Genomic DNA, 15,148 nt, shown 5'->3' with positions numbered 1-15,148 from the left:
CCTTTCCTGTCCTACTAACATCTGTGCCAGAGTTTTGACCGTATAAAGTATATGAAAAATACAAAGAATATGTTTTAAATATCTTCTTTGCATTGTTGTAAGAATTTTTATAGCCAAAACTCTGGAGTAAAAATTCTATGGCAAGGGAGGCAGTGCCTCACCTGGCTAACTTTTCAGCACATCTCTGATCAAAAGTCACCAAATTTCCAGGAGTTTTTACTGCTGCACCTGTGTATAATGGCCAGATGTACGCTTTGACTCATATATTACATGTAAATCTGGTTCTGGTGCTAGCCAGAGCCTCCTTAGCTATTTAGCTCACTGCACGTCCCTGCGCTATCTTATAGGCTACAAGGGAACAGTGCCTCAGTAAGCCACATTGCCACACTGTCACAGTAAGTATCCTTACCATTTCTAAATATTTCAGAATACATGAAAATGTAAAAAGGAGCCACAGACAAAATAGAATAAAAATAAGAAAGATCTCAGCACAAGTGTTTCTAGTTTGGAACCACAGCATCACCTCATGTGATCAATTAATGATGTCAAAATTGGTAATCTGATACAAGACGACAGAAGGAATGTGAAACTAATCTTTCCATAGCTTACTCGCTGTGTGGCGTGGTTCAGCATCTCCTGCCAAGCAGAATCAAACTGGCGCTTGTCATCCTCTAGCAACCGCTGCTCTGCCAGGGATATAGTTTCCTTTGCTGCACGCAGCACCTCTGTGGCACGCTGAAAATCTTGCGTGGCTTTCTGCGCTTCTAGCTGAGCCTGCATTATGGATTGATCATAAATCAGCAAAAGAAATATAGACTTACTTGAAAAACACAAACATTTACAGTCTCTCTTGTAACATTTCACCTTACCAAAATGGTATGATCAGACTATAAGGCGACATGTAATGAATACATTTTACAAAGGTTTGTAGATACCTGTAATTTATCTTAAGACAGTGCCGTGATTAACTATTGGTGTTGGGTAAAGTTACCCCAGTAGACGTCTCCTCATCCCTATCTGATGTAAAGTATAAGTACTTCTTGATTAAAGGTTACTACTACTACCACTACATGAATTATAATAATTATTCTTAAAAGGGACGTGTTTAGCATCCCAGCTGTCATATGACCGACATCGAAATCCCGACAACACTCAGGAGTCCTGCGCCGGATCACAAAAGTTAAAATTGTTAAAATGTCAGGACAGCATGCAGAACCCCTTGGGCAGCTTATGTCTCCTTAAAGGAGAATATTTACAAAAGACTTGCATGCCATAAACAGGTATTTTCACAGAAATACAGCAAAATGACTACTAAAATGCTGGAGAGGTCACAGACATCCACGATATTAATTAACGTTTCACTCACTACCATGGACTCCACAGTTCTCTATTCTATGGGGATTGTGAAATTGGGTTATTTAACAAGCTTCAAAAAGCTGGTACCCAATCGAGGATGCCACCTAAAGATGGTCTTCTTCAATGGGATACACCATTGCCAGAGAGGGCTCTTCAGATAACAGATTCATTCTGGCAAGCTACACTCACCCACTTCTTGCCAACTGATATTAGGCCGGACAGAAGATGGAAACAACAGTCACGTGACTAGAAACCCTGCGCGAGGAATGGCTCTAATTGGAGCTGCTGTCCCACCTGGAGTTTTCTGCTACATTTTTCCATGACTTCATCAGCTATCACTGCGAATACCGGCAGTAACAAAGGATAATTAACAGGTACAAAATGCAAAGATTAATAAATAGGCACCTAAATGTCTTTTATTAGACCGCATCTTATGTTATTGTTGTACCAGATAATAAAAAAACATGGAGCCCCAGGCAAGATAGTGGTTTGGGTCTCCCTTCCACACTTATAAAGATGTGTCCTCATACATACTGTATACCCTTTATATGCCACATAGTGAGAGATGCCTGGTGGGAGTGAGCCGCCAGGATCCGCACAACTCTGCTAAATAAAGACTACCAATGCTATCAGAGTCTCACAAAACCTGGTGCACAGAGCGGGGCGAGACTACAGCAATGATATATGAGGACACATCGTACCACATAAAAACAGTCTTAAATAATCTGTGCGCCTTGGTGGATGGTCCAAATCTTCCTAGTGGTATTCTTGAATGACTGCTCATTAGATTTATAGATATTGTTAATATTACTGTATATTGTAAATGCCGTTTACAAGACTGGTTAACACTTTCCAGTCAAAACGTGAAATGAGCAAAATAAGCTAAATTACAAATCTCCTGCACTATAATAATTTAATGATGAGTTTAAAGGCTCAACAGCCAATGCAATTTTACTCCTCATCCACAGTCATTTTTAGATCATTTTAGTATTCTTTCTTTGCACAACATCAAATGTGATAGCCATATAATTATCTATGGAACGACTGCTATTATACAGATAATTAAGTGGTTTTAAATACACAGGAGCATTGTTTTTGGCTGCCATAGTCCATTACACTGTTTGATAACACAACATAGTAAGAGGGCAGTGAACCAAACGAGACAAAGATTCATTTCACAACACAGACATCAATGCAACAAGCACTTAAAAAGCAATACACTTTGGGATGAAGCTACTATTTAATAGAGATGAGCGGATTCGGTTTTACTCGGTTTTACTCGGTTCTCAAAACGACATCTTATTGGCTCACAGATGTCACGTGTTTTGGATAGCCAATAAGATTCGGTTTTGAGAACCGAGTAAAACCGAGTAAAACCGAATCCGCTCATCTCTACTATTTAAGCTATACAAAATATTTATACAGGCAGACATTATACTAGTGGTTCCCAAACTTTTTTGAATCATGGCGCACTAAAGTATCAGAATTTTTTTCACGGCTCTCCTAGGCCAAACGGTTCTTATTGAGAAATTTAGAAAGAAATATTAAATTAAGTAAATTGTGTTTATATGTCATTCTTAGGTTAAATTGTGTGGTGAGGGACAAGATTTACTTCTGTCTGCCCACATAATTTATGATTGGCAGCCACCAGCACTGGTTTTGCCTATTACAGTGACCATAAATTATTTGAACTGGTCCTGGACCACCAATCCAAGGCACCCCTGCAAGTGTCCTGAGGCATCCCAGGGTACCAAGGCACACAATTTGAGAACCATTGCATTATACACAGGGAATTGATGATTAGGTACTAGGTGTTATCGGAGGTTAGTTGAATTAAAAATAAAATTGCTACAAGGAACATAATGCTACTTTTATAACTAAATATGTGTCTTCTTTCTTCTTCTTCTTCTTCTTCTTCTTGGTCTTCTCTTATGATTAGTAATATCTTTCTCTTAAATGCTAGCATGGTGCATCAAACAGACACAGACATTGTGGTGTCTTGCAAATCACAGACTAGTATTATTTGGCCATCATGTATTAAGCTGGGCTGGGCATATATTATTTAATCATCAGCCTAATCCGAGACCAATCAGTGATGATAGGACGGTCGGGCATGAGAAATCTTTCAACGTGCCTGACGGCTCCGGACATTGGTTGGCGACATATAGCAGTGTTTGCATTTCCGCGACCAACTTTTCCCCTATTGCTTCACAGGATAGAAAAAGGGAAATATCTCCTTCCCAGAGGAGTAGCCCAGATATTGTGTGGCCATACACCGAGACATATCTTACAGTGTGTGCATGATACATTTTATCTGACAATGAATGCCCAGCTTTAGTTTGCTACTTACATTGCATTATTGTTTTTGTTGTTGCTTTGTAAGGTCACAGTGATCTGCAGGGCCAGGCAGTGTGGTACACAGAGCATACGTAAAGGCATGCAAGTTGAAAAAATAAATGTAGATGGAAAATTCAAGATACGGTGGGTCCTATTCCTGGACTTACTATTACAAAGGGATGTAGATGTGTGACAGATGGGACATACAAAGGAACGCACTGACAGTTACATTATGAGGGCAGTGCATTAACATGTAACAAAGCATTCTAATGGATGAATTTATTCACATATGTGACATGAAGATGATATTTGCAGCATTTTGAAGTTCCTGAATCGCCAGGTATACAATTCATTCTATTGGGAACCACCTCTTTTGGAGATCAAAACAATGGAAAATGGACACATGGGATCTATACAAATTCATCACGGTTACACCTCCAGCTTAATGTATCTTGTAGATGTTCTAAAAAAGGAAGTAGCAAATCTTCTTGAATACAGAGAAGACTGTGCTGCATTAAAAATTAATCCTGTGTTTAATTAGAGGTGTCTCTGCCACCCCTGCTCCTCCTGCTGACAGAGTGAGGTGTGGAAGACTCTAGCAGTGTGAAAGTTGAGAGCGGATATACAGCTAGTGGAAGAAAAGAAAGCCATTAAAAACTACATTAGTGATAAATAGGAAAAAAAAAGCCCTCAATAAAGAGTACTAAAAGTTATATTGCTGAAAACATATGGACAGGGAGGTCTCCAATATAAAATAAATTATTAACTCAGAAAATGGACAAACATTAAACTGTACCACTACACTTATGATATGATACAGTTATGGGACAAAAAGGGAACATCTCACAGGGGCTGTATCTGTTAGCTAGTAAATAATTTGTGATCTAGTCTACAGGTTGACCGAATATACCTTATTGCAAGTGACCGGCTATACAATGTTGCAAATGACCAGATATGCAGCTACCGGGAAATTAAAATGGACTCCATGCACAGCAAATCATGTTTCACAATTTTTCAGACATCCCCTTCAGGAGAACCTAGGAAAGTTCTGAGTGTGGGGACCTGACTTGAGTCATCCTTGCCCAGCCGTCACATCGCAAAGCTGTAAACCATGGCATCAAGCTTTGGGGGCAGGTCCATGATACCGTGATTAGCAACTAATTAGGTCATCATGACAATAACCCCTTGTCTAGGGAAGTGGGCAGAATTTGGGAATGTTTCCTGTTCTCCCAGGACTCAGAGATTGGGAGTAGTCTCCAAAATGCAGGACAGTAAGTAAGTTTGACACAGATAAATTTATTTTTATACTGAATTGTGTGTGCATTATACTACATATAAAGTACTTGACCCTAACATTAATATTCTATACTGGTGCCTCATCTGTTGTTACTTGTGTCTACAAATAAATTAAATATATGAAAACTAGGACCTGAGAGGGTCCCTGCTTTATATGAATGTACTGTGGTACCAAAATGGATAAATGAGGGGCACTTAATTTACTAAAATTCCTCTTGCATAACACTGCAACATCAGGCCCTACATTCTCAGAAGGGGGGCTGGTGAGTTCAGTCCTTGTTCTTCTAAGCATGTGAGATGGCTTTGCCTACATCATGAAGACCAATATGTGCTTTCAGTTCCAGAACTGCCAATGTTCATGTGTGAGGCCAGTAGGGCAAAGCGCACAGGCAACAGACTAGCAAGCAGTGGAGGAAAGTGATATGGGCAAATGAATCCCATGGGTGTACTATGATATCCCGGGTGTCATGATCCTGGCGCCGGGATCCCGATCAACGGGATGCCGGTAGCGGGATGAGCCCAAATGAGCCCTTTGCGGGCTCGCTGCACTCGTTACATTGCCGGCACGGTGGCGTGTGTAGGGGACGTGGACACCCCAAGAGGGAGAATAGGTGTCGGTATCCCGGTGGTCAGGATTCCGGTGCCGGTATGTTGAGCGCCGGGATCCCGACAGCCAGGATATCGAGTGCCTCCCGAATCCCATGTGGCACCAACGTAAAGAAACTGTACAGCCCTCAATCTTGAGAGCTACTACTGAGGTATCAACCATCATCATCAGGGAGTACATGTTCTGTAAACCTAACATTTTACACATTATTATTCAGTGGACGCATAAACACAGCCTTTATTAAGATGTAAAACAATACAAGCTCCTGTCAATGAATGTCTAAATAATAAGAATTTACTTACCGATAATTCTATTTCTCGGAGTCCGTAGTGGATGCTGGGGTTCCTGAAAGGACCATGGGGAATAGCGGCTCCGCAGGAGACAGGGCACAAAAAGTAAAGCTTTCCGATCAGGTGGTGTGCACTGGCTCCTCCCCCTATGACCCTCCTCCAGACTCCAGTTAGGTACTGTGCCCGGACGAGCGTACACAATAAGGGAGGAATTTTGAATCCCGGGTAAGACTCATACCAGCCACACCAATCACACTGTACAACCTGTGATCTGAACCCAGTTAACAGTATGATAACAGCGGAGCCTCTGAAAAGATGGCTCACAACAACAATAACCCGATTTAGTTAGCAATAACTATGTACAAGTATTGCAGATAATCCGCACTTGGGATGGGCGCCCAGCATCCACTACGGACTCCGAGAAATAGAATTATCGGTAAGTAAATTCTTATTTTCTCTATCGTCCTTGTGGATGCTGGGGTTCCTGAAAGGACCATGGGGATTATACCAAAGCTCCCAAACGGGCGGGAGAGTGCGGATGACTCTGCAGCACCGAATGAGAGAACTCCAGGTCCTCTTTTGCCAGGGTATCAAATTTGTAGAATTTTACAAACGTGTTCTCCCCCGACCACGTAGCTGCTCGGCAAAGTTGTAATGCCGAGACCCCTCGGGCAGCCGCCCAAGATGAGCCCACCTTCCTTGTGGAATGGGCCTTAACAGATTTAGACTGTGGCAGGCCTGCCACAGAATGTGCAAGTTGAATTGTGCTACCAATCCCACGAGCAATCGACTGCTTAGAAGCAGAAGCACCCAGCATTGTTGGGTGCATACAGGATAAACAGCAAGTCAGATTTCCTGACTCCAGCCAACCTGGAAACTATATTTTCAGGGCCCTGATAACATCCAGCAACTTGGAGTCCTCCAAGTCCCTAGTAGCCGCAGGTACCACAATAAGCTGGTTCAGGTGAAACGCTGACACCACCTTAAGGAGAAACTGGGGACGAGTCCGCAGCTTTGCTCTGTCCGAATGGACAATCAGATATGGCTTTGTGAGATAAAGCCGCCAATTCTGACACTCGCCTGGCCGAGGCCAGGACCAACAGCATGGTCATTTTCCATGTGAGATATATCAAATCCACAGATTTGAGTTGTTTAAACCAATGTGATTTTTTAGGAATCCCAAAACTACGTTGAGATCGCCCAGTGCCACTGGAGACATCAAAGGGGCTGTATATGCAGTACTCCCTTAACAACTTCTGGACTTCAGGAACTGAAGCCAATTTCTTTCTGGAAGAAAATCAACAGGCCGAAATTTGAACCTTAATGGACCCAATTTGAGACCCATAGACACTCCTGTTTGCAGGAAATGTAGAAATTAACCTAGTTGAAATTCTTCCGTGGAGCCTTCCTGGACTCACACCCTGGCACATATTTTCACCTAAGTGGTGATAATGTTGTGCGGTCACCTCCTTCCTGGCTCTGACCAGGGTAGGGATGACCTCTTCCGGAATGCCTCTTTCCCTTAGGATCCGGCGTTCACCCGCCTTGGCGTCAACGCAGCTGCGGTAAGTCCCGGAACAGACACGGTTCTTGCCGAATCAAGACCCTTCTTAGTATCTCTTGAAGTTCCGGGAACCAAGTCCTTCTTGGCCAAACCGGAGCCACGAGTATAGTTCTTACTCCTCTCCTTCCTATCATTTTCAATACATTGGGTATGAAAAGCAGAGGATGGAACACATACACCGACTGGTACACCGACCGTGTTACCAGAGCGTCCCAGCTATTGCCTGAGTGTCTCTTGACCTGGCGCTTCAGGTGGGACGCCATCATAACCACCTTTGGTCTTTCCCAACGGTTTACAATCATGTGGAAACTTCCAGATTAAGTTTCCACTTTTCCGGGTGGAATTCATTTATGCTGAGGAAATCTTCCCAGTTGCCCACTCCCGGAATGAACACTGCTGACAGTGTTATCACATGATTTTCCGCCCAGCGAAGAATCCTTGCTGTCATTGCCCTCCTGCTTCTTGTGTCGCCCCGTCTGATAACGTGGGCGACCGCCATGATGATGTCCTACTGGATCAGCACCGGTTGACTTTGAAGCAGGAGTCTTCCTAGGCTCAGAGCATTGTAAATTGCCCTTAGCTCCAGTATATTCATGTGGAGAGAAGTCTCCAGACTTGACCACACTTCCTTGGAAATTTTTTCCCTGTGTGACTACTCCCCAGCCTCTCAGGCTGGTATCCGTGGTCCCCAGAACACAGTCCTGAATGCTGAGTGTGCTGTCCTCTAAAAGATGAGCACTCTGCAGCCCCCACAGAAGAGACACCCTTGTCCTTGGAGACAGGATTATCCGCTGATGCATCTGAAAATGCGATCCGGACCATTCGTCCAGCAAATCCCCTGAGATCTGCCGAATGGAATCGCTTCGTAAGAAGCCACCATTTTTCCCAGGACTCCTGTGCATTGATGCACTGATACTTGGCCTGGTTTTAGGAGGTTTCTGACTAGGTCGAATAACTCCTTGGCTTTTTCCTCCCGGAGGAACACCTTTTTCTGGACTATGCCCAGAATCATTCCTAGGAACAGCAGACGTATCGTCGGAAAACAGCTGCGATTCTTGGAATATTTAGAATCCAGTCGTGCTGTCGTAGAACTACTTTAGATAGTGCTCTTCCGACCTCCAACTGTTCTCTGGAACTTGCCCTTTTCAGGATATCGTCCAAGTAAGGGATAATTTAGATGCCTTTTTTCTTTGAAGAAACATCTTTTCGGCCATTACCTTGGTAAAAGGCCCGGGGTGCCGTGGATAATTCAAACGGCATCGTCTGAAACTGATATTGACAGTTCTGTACCACGAACCAGAGGTACCCTTGTTGAGAAGGGCAAATTTGGACATGGAGGTAATCCTTGATGTCCAGGGACACCATATAGTCCCCTTTTTTCCGGTTCGCTATCACTGCTCTGAGTGACTCCATCTCGATTTGAACCTTTTATGTAAGTGTTCAAAGATTTCAGTTTAGACTATGTCTCACCAAGCCGTCTGGCTTCAGTACCACAATATAGTGTGGAAAAATAATACCCTTTTCCTTGTTGTAGGAGGGGTACTTTGATTATCACCTGCTGGATATACAGCTTGTGAATTGTTTCCAATGCTGCCTCCCTGTCGGAGGGAACCGTTGGTAAAGCAGACTTCAGAAACCTGCGAGGAGAAGATGTCTCGACTCTCCAATCTGTACCCCTGGGATAATACTTGTACTATCTAGGGGTCAACCTGCGAGTGATCCCACTGCGCGCTGAGACTCTTGAGACTACCCCCCCACCTTGAGTCCGCTTGCACGGCCCCAGCGTCATGCTGAGGACTTGGCAGACGCGGTGGAGGGCTTCTTTTCCTGGGAAGGGGCTGCCTGCTGCAGTCTACTTCCCTTACCTCTATGTCTGGGCAGATATGACTGGCCTTTTGCCTGCATGCCCTCATGGGAAAGGAAGGATTGAGGCTGAAAAGACGGTGTCTTTTTCAGCTGAGATGTAACTTGGGGTAAAAAGGTTGGATTTCCCAGCTGTTGCCGTGGTCCCCAGGTCCGATGGACCGACCCCAACTAACTCCTTCCCTTTATACGGCAATACTTCCATGTGCCGTATGGGATCTGTATCACCTGACCACTGTCGTGTCCATGACATCTTCTGGGTGATATGGACAACGTACTTATCTTGATGCCAGAGAGCAAATATCCCTCTGTGCATCTCACGTACATATATATAGAATGCATCCTATTAAATGCTCTATATGAATAAAATATTTTCAGTCAGGGAATCCGACCAAGCCAACCCAGCACTGCATCTCCAGGCTGATGGCGATCGCTGGTCGCAGTATAACCACCGTATGTGTGTATATACTTTTTAGGATATCTTTCCAGCTTCCTATCAGCTGGCTCCTTGAGGGCGGCCGTATCTGGAGACGGTAACGCCACTTGATAAGCGTGTGAGCGCCTTATCACCCTAAGGGGTGTTTCCCAACGCGCCCTAATTTCTGGCGGGAAAGGGTATAACGCCAATATTTGCTATCGGGGTAACCCCACGCATCATCACACACTTCATTTTATTTTATCTGATTCAGGAAAAACTACAGGTAGTTTTTTCACTCCCACATAATACCCTTTTTTGTGGTACTTGTAGTATCAGAAATATGCAACACCTCCTTCATTGCCCTTAACGTGTGGCCCTAATGAGAAATACGTTTGTTTATTCACCGTCGACACTGGATTCAGTGTCCGTGTCTGTGTCTGTGTCGACCGACTGAGGTAAATGGGCGTTTTTAACGCCCCTGACGGTGTTTCTGAGACGCCTGGACCGGTACTAATAGTTTGTCGGCCGTCTCACGTCGTCAACCGACCTTGCAGCGTGTTGACATTCTCACGTAATTCCCTAAATAAGCCATCCATTCCGGTGTCGACTCCCTAGAGAGTGACATCACCATTACAGGCAATTTCTCCGCCTCCTCACCAACATCGTCCTCATACATGTCGACACACACGTACCGACACACAGCACACACACCGGGAATGCTCTGACAGAGGACAGGACCCACACTAGCCCTTTGGGGAGACAGAGGGAGAGTTTGCCAGCACACACCAAAACGCTATAATTATATAGGGACAACCTTATATAAGTGTTTTCCCTTATAGCATCTTTATATATATCTCAATATCGCCAAAATCAGTGCCCCCCCTCTCTGTTTTAACCCTGTTTCTGTAGTGCAGTGCAGGGGAGAGCCTGGGAGCCTTCTCTCCAGGCTTTCTGTGAGAGAAAATGGCGCTGTGTGCTGAGGAGATAGGCCCCGCCCCTTTTTCGGCGGGCTCGTCTCCCGCTATTTAGTGAATCTTGGCAGGGGTTAAATATCTCCATATAGCCTCTGGGGGCTATATGTGAGGTATTTTTCGCCAAAAAAGGTTTTCATTTGCCTCCCAGGGCGCCCCCCTCCCAGCGCCCTGCACCCTCAGTGACTGCCGTGTGAAGTGTGCTGAGAGGAAAATGGCGCACAGCTGCAGTGCTGTGCGCTACCTTTAGAAGACTGCAGGAGTCTTCTGCCGCCGATTCTGGACCTCTTCTTACTTCAGCATCTGCAAGGGGGCCGGCGGCGCGGCTCCGGTGACCATCCAGGCTGTACCTGTGATCGTCCCTCTGGAGCTGATGTCCAGTAGCCAAGAAGCCAATCCATCCTGCACGCAGGTGAGTTCACTTCTTCTCCCCTAAGTCCCTCGTTGCAGTGATCCTGTTGCCAGCAGGACTCACTGTAAAATAAAAAACCTAAGCTAAACTTTCCTAAGCAGCTCTTTAGGAGAGCCACCTAGATTGCACCCTTCTCGGCCGGGCACAAAAATCTAACTGGAGTCTGGAGGAGGGTCATAGGGGGAGGAGCCAGTGCACACCACCTGATCGGAAAGCTTTACTTTTTGTGCCCTGTCTCCTGCGGAGCCGCTATTCCCCATGGTCCTTTCAGGAACCCCAGCATCCACAAGGACGATAGAGAAACCTACGTAAGTATGACCTCCAGTATTTCCCTTTATTTCTTTGTTCTGAGACGCCAGATGTCAGTGACATCGCGAGTAGCTTAGAGAGGAGGATGTGGATCACAATAGGTGGGACAGGAATTTTAAAACTATACGGGATTCTCAGTTGACCCATGAAAATGTAGACTTGGACAGGAAATGATCACATAAGTCTGAACAGCCTTTTTGCTGTGCTGTTATACTAGTTATCCCTATAATAAACAGTAATTACTGAAGTCCTATAGAATACGATATAATGCCAATATGAGTCACTTAAACATATTGTTACTTTCTCACTTCAGAAATAGCAGATATCATTACTGTATGCCAATCTCCTTTAAAACAATTAGACACAGATCTTGCAAAGGCTATTTGAGAATGTTTTGCAGATATAGCATAACAGAAGGAATTAATTCCACTGTATTTTAAGACACCCCATTCTCATTTGCGGATATATCCCCTTAGATAAGTGTAGCAGCCTAAAATAAACATACCCTTTAAAAGCAGCATTCTAATTGGTGTTGTATTACAAAGCACAGCACACAAAGTACAACAGTTGGAGAGTCACAACTTGCAGGCAGTACCTCTTATGTACAGTAAGAGCAGAAGCACCAATCTGCCTTGCTCAACGTATACGGGTGATTGTGTGCTCCCGCATTCGCTAGCAACGGATGCTGGGTTTTATGTGCTGCACATCAAACCTAGCGATATCGATAGCGACCTTTGTTCCGTCCTTTATTAAACTCAGGTATACACAGGATATGGGCTCAAGGGCATTCGCTTCAATGAGCAGTTATTGTACACCGTAGCGGATCTTGCCACGGGCAAGCAGGACTTTTGCCTGGGGCACCGCCTTCCGGAGGGCGCCGGCGCCATCCGGAGGGCACCGCACCATAGCAAGATCCGCCACTGTGCCGCCCGCAGTGCCCCCCGCTTTGAAAGGAACCAGACGCGTAGCGTCTAGTTTCCCTTCATGGAGAGGACCTTTGTTGTGCGGTGCGCGATGACGTCATAACGCACCGCACAGCAAAGGTTCTCTCCATGAAGGGAAACTAGACGCTACGGTCTAGTTACCCTTCATGGAGAGGACCTTTGCTGTGCGGTGCGCGATGACATCATCGCGCACCGCACAGCATAGTGGCACAGACACTAGGGGTCATAATTGACCTCTAGTGTCTATGCTGTTCTATGGGAGAGACGTAATAACGTCTCTCCCATAGATCGAGGAGAGGAGCGGCGTCGGTGGAGGAGGTCTGCAGCGGTCTGGATCAGGAACGGGGATAGTAAGTATACTTTTTTTTATTTTATTTTTTCTTTCAGCGGCGCTACAGGGGGCACAAATGGGGGCGTAACTGACCACGCCCCCATTTGAAGCCACGCCCGTATACTTTGCCCGGGGCGTCACAAGGGCAAGAACCGGCCCTGATTGTACAAACAGGCAATAACTGGCTATGGGAGAAAGGGGGGGGGAGATAATTATATAATTATACAGATCCTGCTACATCCAGTGACTGGGTTTAGGACAGAGGGGGGAGAATTATAGAACCTTCTACACACAGCAGTAATTGAATCTATGTTTAGTCACACTGCGACTGTCACAGTGTACAACTGAGTGCCTCTGCCAGCCACCCCAATGCCTCTCCCTGTAACCTGCTACATACCTTCTACTGACTCTCTTTATATGAGATATATATATATATATATATATATATATATATATACACACACACACACACACACACACACACACACGTGCATACATATAAATATACTCATACAGTGCATCTGGAAAGTATTCACAGCGCTTCACTTTTTCCACATTTTGTTATGTTACAGCAGGCCTGGCCAACCTGTGGCTCTCCAGCTGTTGTAAAACTACAAATCCCATCATGCTTTGCCACAGTTTTTCTATTAGGGAATGCTAAAACTGTGGCAGGGCATGCTGGGATGTGTAGTTTCACAACATCTAGAGAGCCACAGGTTGGCCAGGCCTGTGTTACAGCCTTATTCCAAAACGGAATAAATGCATTTTTTCCCCTAAAAATTCTACACACAATATCCTATAATGCAAATTTATTAAGAATAAAATAATAAGAAAACCACATGTACGTAAGTATTCACAGCCTTTGCCATGAAGCTCATAATTGACCTTACGTGCATCCTGTTTCCACTGATCATCCTTGAGATGTTCCTACAGCTTAATTGGAGTCCACCTGTGGTAAATTCATGATTTGGAAAGGCACACACCTGTCTATATAAGGTCCCACACTTGACAGTGAATGTCTGAGCACAAACCAAGCATTTAGTCAAAATGAATTGTCCGAGACAAAGATTGAACTCTTTGGCGTGAATGCCAGGCGTCATGTTTGGAGGAAACCAGGCACCGCTCATCACCAGGCCAATACCATCTCTAGAGTGAAGCATGGTGGTGGCAGCATCATGCTGTGGGGATGTTTTTCAGTGGCAGAAACTGGGAGACTAGTCAGGATAGAGGGAAAGATGAATGCAGCAATGTACAGAGACATCCTGGATGAAAACCTGCTCAAGAACGCTCTTGACCTCAGACTGGGGCGATGGTTCATCTTTGAGCAAGACAACGACCCTAAGCACACAGCCAAGATATCAAAGGAGTGGCTTCAGGACCACTCTGTGAATGTCCCTGAGTGGCCAAGCCAGAGCCCAGACTTGAATCCGGTTGAACATCTCTGGAGAGATCTGAAAATGGCTGTGCACAGACGCTTCCCATCCAACCTGATGGAGCTTGAGAGGTGCTGCAAAGAGGAATGGGCGAAACTCGCCAAAGATAGGTGTGCCAAGCTTGTGGCATCATATTCAAAAAAACTTGAGGCTGTAATTGCTGCCAAAGGTGCATCAACAAAAGACATAGGAGGTCATTCTGAGTTGATCGCTCGCTAGCTACTTTTAGCAGCCGTGCAAACGCATAGTCGTCGCTCAAGGGGGAGTGTGTTTTCGCTTTGCAAGGGTGCGAACGCGTGTGCAGCCGAGCGGGACGAAAACGTTTTTTGCAGTTTCTGAGTAGCTCTGGACTTACTCAGCCCTTGCGATCACTTCAGTCTTTTTGGTCTCGGAATTGACATCAGACACCCGCCCTGCAAACACCTGGACACGCCTACGTTTTTCCAAACACTCCCTGAAAATGGTCAGTTGACACCCATAAACGCCCTCTTCCTGTCAATCTCCTTGCAATCGGTTGTGCGAATGGATTCTTCATTAAATCCATCACCCAGCAACGATCTGCTTTGTACCCATACGACGCGTGTGCGCATTGCGGTGCATATGCATGCGCAGTAGTAACCTGTTCGCAGTGCTGCGAAAAACGTCAGTGAGCGATCAACTCGGAATGACCCCCATTGAGCAAAGGCTGTGAATACTTATGTACATGTGATTTCTTAGTTTTTTATTTTTAATACATTTGTAAAATCTAAAAAAAAAAAACTTTTTTCACGTTGTCATTATGGGATAATGTGTGTAGAATTTTGAGGGAAAAAATTAATTTATTCCATTTTGGAACAAGGCTGTAACATAAAATATTATATATATATATATATATATATATATATATATATATAAAATAAGATTTTACTCACCGGTAAATCTATTTCTCGTAGTCCGTAGTGGATGCTGGGTACTCCGTAAGGACCATGGGGAATAGACGGGCTCCGCAGGAGACTGGGCACTCTAAAGAAAAGATTA

General features: G+C 44.8%; 1 protein-coding gene across 2 annotated transcripts in view; it reads right to left on the bottom strand.

Annotated features, from left to right (window-relative positions):
- SH3BP5 (SH3 domain binding protein 5) overlaps nucleotides 1-15,148 on the bottom strand; it is a 168,563-nt gene that overhangs the window by 65,944 nt on the left and 87,471 nt on the right. Inside the window, exon 4 of one of the 2 annotated variants that reach the window (XM_063922345.1) lies at nucleotides 610-774. The exons of the other annotated variant lie outside the window; for it this stretch is intronic. Coding sequence (XP_063778415.1) covers nucleotides 610-774 — 165 coding nt within the window. The remainder of the gene's footprint in view (nucleotides 1-609; nucleotides 775-15,148) is intronic. 2 annotated transcript variants of the gene reach the window in all.

The sequence above is a fragment of the Pseudophryne corroboree genome, chromosome 5 (assembly GCF_028390025.1).
Source record: "Pseudophryne corroboree isolate aPseCor3 chromosome 5, aPseCor3.hap2, whole genome shotgun sequence".
In the NCBI taxonomy this organism is placed as follows: domain Eukaryota; kingdom Metazoa; phylum Chordata; class Amphibia; order Anura; family Myobatrachidae; genus Pseudophryne; species Pseudophryne corroboree.
This window is presented reverse-complemented; position numbering and strand designations above follow the sequence as displayed.